Source organism: Aplidium turbinatum, chromosome 11 (assembly GCF_918807975.1).
Source record: "Aplidium turbinatum chromosome 11, kaAplTurb1.1, whole genome shotgun sequence".
Classification (NCBI taxonomy): domain Eukaryota; kingdom Metazoa; phylum Chordata; class Ascidiacea; order Aplousobranchia; family Polyclinidae; genus Aplidium; species Aplidium turbinatum.
In genome coordinates this window covers 16,911,392-16,920,589 of record NC_137482.1, presented here as the reverse complement: position 1 = coordinate 16,920,589, position 9,198 = coordinate 16,911,392, and the positions used below count along the sequence as shown (strand labels likewise).

The 9,198-nt window shown below is 39.9% G+C and overlaps 2 protein-coding genes across 2 annotated transcripts; one reads left to right on the top strand and one right to left on the bottom strand.

Moving 5' to 3' along the window:
* Positions 1–4,143: 4,143 nt before the first annotated feature.
* Positions 4,144–4,680, top strand: LOC145780261 (protein CFDP2-like). The gene has a single exon (XM_082591965.1). The coding sequence runs from the start codon at positions 4,144–4,146 to the stop codon at positions 4,678–4,680; it is 537 nt and encodes a 178-aa protein (XP_082448091.1).
* A 2,368-nt stretch (positions 4,681–7,048) lies between these two features.
* On the bottom strand, positions 7,049–7,660 carry LOC145780260 (uncharacterized). Its single transcript, XM_082591964.1, has one exon. It carries the CDS (start codon positions 7,658–7,660, stop codon positions 7,049–7,051), a length of 612 nt encoding a protein of 203 aa, XP_082448090.1.
* Between the last annotated feature and the right edge of the window lie 1,538 nt (positions 7,661–9,198).

The following is a 9,198-nucleotide window of genomic DNA, read 5'->3' as shown; positions in this document are numbered from 1 at the left end:
GTATATTGCCAACAACTCACGGTCGAATGTAGAATAGCGTCTCTGAGTATTATCCAGACATTTGGAAAAGAAAGTAATGGGCTTCTGTTTACCATCGATTTCCTGTTGGACCACGGCACTGACAGCAGTGGAAGATGCATCTACGACGAGAGAGGTCGCGGCGCCGGGGGCTGGATACGCTAACAGTGAAATGCTCTTTAAGCCTTCCTTCGACCTGTCGAAGGCTGAGATTGCATCATCGGTCCAAGGTATCGGTTTCTGACCGGATAGCTTAGGAGTTAAGATGCCGTGTAGCGGCTGCAAGAGCCGTGCACAATCGGGAATGAATTTACGGTAGAAGTTCACCATGCCAAGATACTTCCTGAGCTGCCCTGCCTGTAGTGGGCGCTGAAACTTCTGGATTGCTTCCACCTTGCCAGAAAGGGGTTGAATGCCTTCAGAGTTGACCTCATGACCTAAGAATTTTACCTTCGGAACACCAAACACACATTTTCCCTTATTGAGAATGAGCCCGTAGTGAGTCAAGCGTCGAAAAACTGCCCTCAGGTGGATCGCATGTTCTTCTTTATTTTTGGAGAAGATTAACACATCATCGACATAGCAAAACACGAAGTTCAATCCACGCAAAACCTCGTTCATGAAGCGTTGAAACGTTTGACTAGCATTACACAGACCCATGCTTAATTTACAAAATTCGAAGCCGCCAATGGGCGTAACGATGGCCGTTTTTGGAATGTCCCATACTTGCCAAACTACATGAATTGGTTGACTTACAGAGTAACATTACATATATGCAACAGAACGATGATATCAAGGCGGTAACAAGCGTTAAGGAAGATTGAAAAGACCTAAAGTGAAAACGCAGGGCGCTACAAAGCAAACAGTTAATCCTGAAATAACAGTATCAATGACAATATAGAGAATATGCTTTCTAAAAAATCCCTCTTCTGGTGAGTTATTTTTTTCACTAGCTTCTGCTAAACTCACAGCTTGTGTACAATCATCGTGTTGCCTTGCTCTTTTGCGAGCTCTACCACGTCCTTGAAACAGCTGATTTTCTACGAACGGTTGCACAAGTCTTTGTGAGCTAACATTTTGAACCACACAGCTAACATCAATATGCAAACAAACGATGAAACGTATGATCAAGCTCCATTGACTTCAGTGTTTGTATTAGCTGTTAAATTGAACTGCAAGAGTTCTTCCTTGGCTAACTTAATGTTCTGAACATATTCTTCCTTTACTCAAAGTCAAATTACATTCATAATTGGGATACTGTTCAGCCATCTTGAAGGCTAAACAGGCTACATATGGGATGCTTTTCACACCCCAAGGGTGGACGCAAAAACGAAATGGGACTAGTTTGTCGTTTGTTATGTCATCTTGGTCGAACCAGAGTGTTGGAAAGGGATCCCTCTGCCTCGCCGGCAGTCTTATCTGAAAGAAACATTTTATAACATCGGCCATCAAGTCAAATTTCCCTATCCTGAACCTAGTTAGCACATGTAGCAACGGATTCAAGAGATCCGGGCCAGACATACTTACGTCATTTACACACACACCTTTAAATTCGGACTTCCCATCATATACAATGCGCTCCTTAGATTGCGAAGTGACAAAATACGGCAGATACCATGTACAACCCCTAGCATGAGTTGCACTCAAGTCATCACCGATACGCTCGATATAGCCATTCGACTGCAAGTCTTTCATCGTATCGGTTAGATATTCACAAAAGTCGGGTTGTTTCAAAGCCTTTTTCCGAAGTGCCGTGGCCCTGTCTACTGCCAGCTTATGATTGTTAAGAAACTTGATGTTAATCATCAACAGGACCGGGATTTCAAATTGGCAGTCTTTTCGCTAAGTCTAATACAAACCGTCCTTCCAAATTGTTGCGTTGGTCATGTGCCTGAGCGTTTAAGCAAACATTGTGATAATAATAATTAATTGATCCTTGTAATCTTTCCACATAAAGGCCAACACCGATGGCCACTTAGGTCCCCAACGATACTTCCTGACTTCCGGTTCCGCATAAAAGCCACCATGTACTCCAAAGCGTTGTGATAGCCGTTCTTGGGACATGTTAACTCCAGCCTCAGGAGGCAACCCTGGGGTATCAGAAACAAGATTAGCTATAGTTTGCGTGGCTGTTCCGACACATGCAGCTTGCAGTAAAGTTAGGCAAGATTCTTGGAAAGGGCAGCTTTTCATTAAAGCAGTGATTTGATTTTTGAAAAAATATGAAGGGCATATTCTCTCCATTCTAAGCAATCAAGGTAGCTCTGTCGAGATAGGCTCTACAGTTTTGATATTGAAAAGATGAGTCTTGTTGTGTACTATAAGTTTCTGTCTCCTTAGGTGGCCAAGAATTATAGATGTTAGAACGACAAGTACTTACGTGCCTTGAGATTACCTGTGGATTGTGAAAATGGTTTGTACCAAAGTTCTGAGTTACTGTCTGGCTCCCATCATCATCATTGTCAGCCATTGTTGTTCCTCTGCCGGTTCCACTGCAGAATGTCTGGCGCCCATATGTGTCCCTAAAGTTAGGCTAGAGCCCATGAGGCTCAGGGGATCGAGAGACCACTGGGGTTTCATTAAGAAGCAAGGCTTTCCAGGTTAAGTTATCGTTCCTATGTAAAGTCGACTCGGTGGGGTTATCTCTAGCGGCTCCAAAGCTTACACATCTCTTAAATTCCGGATGCGTGGGTTCATCAAAGGGAACATTATTATTCAGATTAGTGCTCGACTCAAGCAACGATTGGTGAGCTTCACCCAAGCCAGCGGTGACATTTAATTTAACTTGCTGTTTCTTGAATTCAGACTCGGCATTTAAATTTTGAATGGCTAAGTTAGATCTTATCGCTTTTTTTCTATTCATTCCCAGCTATCAGGGCATTAATATCTCTTTGTTTATTAAATTCTATAAGGGCTTCAGAATGCCCTGCATTGAGGTCAAAGTTTTGAGACTGTAGTTCAAGTTGTGATTCGTAAGCAGCCAGATGAGATTGAGTTGCGATCTTAGCTTTAAGCCGAGTTATCATGGGGTGAGACCCCTTTTTATATGTGTAATTAACATCAGGAATTGTCTCATCACACTCTTTAGTCAAGTTATCGATCGGTGGGTGGCCCTCAACGTATCACTACAATCACTAATTCCAACAGTTTTTAGGCCCTCAGATACAACTAGAGATGAGCGACGAAGACATTCGCCTACCACTTACTGGCTAAAGAAATACAATACAACACAGTTAATTATTCAATTGAGAACAAGTTCGGAACTACCTTGCATGCCAAGAGTTTGTTTGCTGGACGTTCTTTGTTTCTTCTGATTGTCTTCTCTATTTATTCCATTTATGATTGAATTCCTCCCCAATAGGTAATTTTGTAGGCTACTGTCCTTAATCACAAATAGGCCTACAAAGTTTCTTTTCTTCTTCTGATGTTGCAAACGTTAGATTAATCTGATGGTCTTCGGACTACTTTTTTAATTTGGTTGCTTCAACCACAATCTTCAAGTTCCTTCAACACACAACTTTTTGAAACATATTTGTGTTGCTTTTTAAAGGATTAAAAATAGATCTTTCATGACACTGAACAATATCAACACCGAAAAATCGTTACACTGACATTTTGCCGAATGGACATTTTATCGAAAGGACTAAATGCCGATTGGACAAATTGCCGAAATTGTACAAATGTATTATATGTATTATCATAACCTAATAACACATAAATATCATTCACAAACAGATTTCACTCACAAATTATGTGTGACAGAAGTGTTATATGTATCGATATTCTCCACAATGTGTTTTAGTCTATCGTTCACAACCTTATATTTTTTATTTGGTGGCACCAATTGAACGCAAGCTGATACCTGCTCCAGGATTAGTTTGTTGTGCGATTGTTCCTTTATCAACTTTACTGTCAGTCGACGTATCGTGGGGTGTGTGATGGAGACTCGTTGGTCATGGTGCCATCCTTCGATGAAATTGTTAGTACGAGGAAGATCATCAACAACTCGATCGTGTATATTCCAAAGCGATGGAATGAAGGAAGGACGACGTCGACGACCACACTGCGAAATCAAGGGCACTGCTTGCATAGTTTACCCCAGAACTTTTGCCTAAATACTCTATGATGAAAAAACGAAAAAGTGAAGACGAAATGGTACCAGAAAGTGGAACCTCCAGGCTGGACGGTACCAATCAAGCTACTAGAGAAGAGCAAAGAGAAAGTCAAATGAACTCAAGTACTAATGACGTGAATAGGGCAAAGCCTTTTGGACCCCTAATTGCTGAAATGGCTTGCAGTGAAACTACCACTCTACGCTTCACTAAACCATACAAAATTGGAACATGGAATGTCAATGGACTAAATACAGGAAAACTGGAAGTCATAAAAAACAAAATGAATCGACTCAATATTATCATCCTTGGGTTAAGCGAAGTGCATTGGATTAGCAATGCTTTTTTCAACTCTGACGAACACATTATTTATTACTCAGGCAATGATACAACAAGACGAAGAAGGGTTGGGTTTATTACAACGAAGAAAGTGTCGAAATGCATCGAACACTATCAGGTATTCAGTGACAGAATAATGACCATACGAATTCAAGGAAACCTTGCAGTGTTACAATCATCCAGGTATACGCTCCCACAGCAGATTCTCTAGAACAAGATTTGGATAACTTCTATGATGATCTACATAACACTTTGAAGCAAACACCTACAAAAGATATTATATACATTATGGCAGTGTTTCTCAACCTTTTGTGGTTCACGACCCCTTGTAGGTGTTTAATACAGCCTGCGACCCCCCTTCCTGCTATGTTTTCTATAGATATACAAATTAGCACAAAAATACATTTCAATAACATTTAATTTAAAAGAACTGCTGAATATCACAACTTTTAATGCTACAGTTGACTCTGCAACTGCTTGGCCAACTTCGAAATTAGTGGTTGAGTGCTTGATCTCATCTCATATCATCTTCAACTTTCCTTCGATTTCTTGCCGTCGTTTTCATATGGACAAGAGCTGAAAAACCACTTTGTGGCAAATGGAAATAATATTCGAAAAGCTTGTTCAGATAGTTGTGGGTAAGATTTTCGCATACGGCAGCACACCAGAACTGAGAGAGAGCATTTGATGAAAAACGTTACATGCGGAAGAATCATTTTGAAGATCATAAAATTGGTCTTGTAATTCATCTGGAATATCAGCAACATCCAAAGCAGTAGAGAACGGATTTCGTACAAATGCGGCATCTCTTTGTTTGAGCTCAGAGAAATACTGTTCTACTTGAACAAACGATGATAAATTGGCCTACAACCGAGCTACGCATTCTCTTTCGTAACAGTGCGACCAATTAGTCACTTGCTACAACATTACTGTATACTAAAGTAATTGCTACAAAGATTTTTCATTTATCCGGAAATTTTTGCGATTTCGAAAATCTTTTATGAATATCTTTGCGACCCCCATGAAATGACCTTCGCGACCCCCAGGTTAAGAAACGCTGCATTATGGGATATTTCAACGCTAAGATTGGAAGTACATTAGAACCGGGAGTTACTGGCGGGTTTGGTTTGGGTCGGGTCACCGAAACAAATCAGGAGAAAGATTATTTCAATTTTGCCAAGAACATCAACTTTCAATAACCAACACTATGTTTAAACAGCCTAAAAGAAGATTGTACACCTGGACTTCACCAAACGGACACTACAGAAATCAAATTGATTATATTTTATGCCAACAGAAATGGTCAAGCTCCACTCTGGCGACAAAGACATATCCGGGAGCTGACTGTGGAACAGATCACCAGTTGCCAGTAACCAAACTAAAAGTACGATTTTGCAACGCCGTTACAAAACGAGAAAAAAGAAACATGATATATGACACAGAACAGATTGGACGAAATTATACAGCCGAAGTTTGAAACATTTTGAAATTTCTAAGCACTGAAAATAAGCAAGCGGATATGATATGGGACAATATAAAGGAAAAGATCTTGGACGTAGCTGCAAATAATGTACCGAGTAAAAAGACATCCAAATCTGCTCAATGGATTTTCCCTGTAACAATTAAAATAGCAGAACATAGAAACAAAACAGACAGAAGAAAGATTGACGCATTTGAATTGTGGTGTTGGAGAAGGTTACTGCATGTTCCTTGGACAGCCAAAGTAACAAATGAGAAAATTCTCGAACAAATTAAACCGGACATATCCCTAGAAGCTAGAATCGTCAGGCAGACACTTTCATATTTTGGCCACATAATGAGAAGCAAATCAATGGAAAAAGACATCATACTTGGTTTGGTCAGCGGAGGAAGAGGAAGGGAGCGCCCAAAAACAAGATGGCTTGACACAATCGTAAATGACAGTGGTATGGGAGTGCATGAATTGAAGGAGGCTGCGTGGAATCGAGAGATGTGGAGAAAGATGACATATAGAGTGACTGAGAGTCGTAAACGACTGAACGGATGAAGAAGAAGCTTGCATAGTAACGAGATTTTGTGTCACTTCAAAGTAATTTTTTTTTCCAAATTCTTAAAGCAATTTGTCCTTTCGGCAATTTGTCCTTTCGGCAATTAGTCCATTCGGCAATTAGTCCTTTCGGCAATTTGTCCTTTCGGCAAAATGTCCTTCAGCATAATGTCCTTTCGGCAAAATGGGTTTCGGCAAAATGTCCGCACATGAAAAAATCTCAGTCATCTGGACGGCTTTAAAAAAAAACTGAAGTGATTGAAAGTAAACAGTGAAACAATACTGGCTCTGAGAAGGCGCCCTGCCGCAGGTAAAGCGCTAACGAAATAGATGACGCGTGTGCAGAAACAATTACACAAATGAACCTCGGAAACAAGTACATATCTCAAAAGAAACGTTGTTTACTCTGTATGTGAAGAATCTGATCTCATACCATCTACCATTACAGCAAAATATTTTGCAGCTTCTTTATTAAAATTTGTTGCTTCACCAAATCAGAGCATTCAGCAATGAATTCATTTTGAGAATCTGGGGACAGGTAATGAACTTGCAGTCATTTTTTGTTTTTCTGTGATTCTTTGACATGTAATACATGCTCCGTAAGAACGGAGTCCCAACGAGATAGCAATTCAATCACTCCCAAAAAATTTCCATTGTTGGTTTCAATCCGATAAAATGCACCACTGAATGCTAGACCACGTTCACCCAAGAAAAGTACAACATCGATAACTCGTTTTAAAATATTGTACCACTTCAATGCTTCAGATTGTATAAACACTTCCAGTAAACTGTTAACATCTCTGAAAGATTTGAGACGCCTTTCTGATTCTTGCCATGCCAGATAACATTCCGGATGATTGTTGTTTCTTTCATGTTCTGGTATCCTGTTGTACAACTTTCGCCATCTTGTATTTATGTTGTAACCGTCGGGTGTCACAAAAGCAGACTTTGGCCTAGGCTTTATACTGCTATCAAAGAATAACCTCCATGGAAAGCAATATAATGCCTGTTTCTTTTGGCTCCATACAAGCCAGTCTGTATGTCGCTCTTCATTGGAGCTTTGAGATTGCAATGTCACTGTTGGGAAATCACGATTTTCATTATCTTTTGGGAATTTTTTAGGCAGAGGAATGCGTTCATTGATCACATCATTTTTAACATTCATTTTTAGAAGGACACTCAGATGGAATGCAACCAATATCAAGACCTACAGTTGAACAATACAACTTAAGATTTGAACTTGTCTCCATGTGTGCACTGTGCAAAGGCATCTGTTGAAACATTTTCATCACAATTTTCATCGTCTGCATACATTGCCACAGAATCAGCCAACATCCCAGCTTCATTTATCTCCACATTTTACGAGTGTGAGCCTGTTTTTTCATCCTGAGCTGAAGTGACTTTTTGCATGACAACAGTAAGTTTATTTTCTCTGTCTGGATTAAGGTCAATCATATTTGCTGACAACTCTGCTTCAATTAAATGTATTTGAGTGTGAGTCGGCTTCTTCATCCTGATCTGAAACTACATTTTCATAGGCATTATCAGGTTCATTTTCTGTGTCTGATCTCTGAGATTCTGTGAGTGTTCCGCTGCTGGAAGCGAAAGCTTTCAACCCAAATTAAAAAAGTGTTTGCTGAGGTGGCGTGAAAAATTTTTTTTAGAAATTTGAAAAATCTCCTTTGTCAATGCCGAGCAAATAAGCAAAAATTTTTATAAAAACTGGTTTTGGGTGGTTGTAATTGTTTTGGCCCGGCAACCGGCCTGAACGTGCCCACAAAAGGCCAAATTGCAATAAGTTTGGAACGATTCATGCTAGAAGGTTCACTATGGGCTCAAAAGTTGCAAAATCATCAAATTATAAAAACTTTTTCCTGATTTTGATTAGAAAAAAGGTTATTAGCCAAAAACCATATTTTTTATGAAAATCGGCACAAAATTTCCTTATTATATAAATTTTTGGCAGTGCAACTGTTACCAAATATTTTTAAAATTGAAATGGTTTCAGTGGAAGCCTCAACAGAAACAATACACGATTATCTGATCCGCGATTCCGTATCTGAGTAACATTTCCTCACCACCTATTAACTGAAAAGGCTAGACACTTGACAGTTGAAAGAGGTAGTTAATCATTGCGCATTGTTGTTTTTTTACCAGAACCGTCCCCAATAGGCATATAACTGGTTGTTTGCTGGCCATTGACTTAGGAGTTCATCTGCCCTTTTCAGGTGATTTAGAGTCTTGCAGGGTGTCTAGCCATCCTACCCACAAAACAAAGCAAGCGAGGAATGCCAGTTTAATCACTGGCAGTCGACAATGACTTTTAAACAAATTGCTTTTTTGTGTTAAATTTTTTCATCAACTTGCAGGACTTGATTTTCTGGCGAATGAGTCCATCTCTTCGTTTAAAGCCAGCTACCTGTGCTGATGCTTCGGTAATCAACTTTCAACAGCTTGGTTGTGGCATGGGTGATCTAGAATCAGCTGATCACTTCTGACTTTTTCAATGTTGGCATCAGCCAAGATCTTGATGGCCGGTGGTTCTTGGACGTCTGCTGAATTTAAATTTACCATTTTGTAGTATGCCTTTGCATTGAGATTTATTTCAGGCAGATGGTATAATCGAATGTGACTACTTCTAGGCACAGAAGCAGCTACCGCACCGAAATCTTCCTCTTTACGATCAGTATTCTCACATTCAAA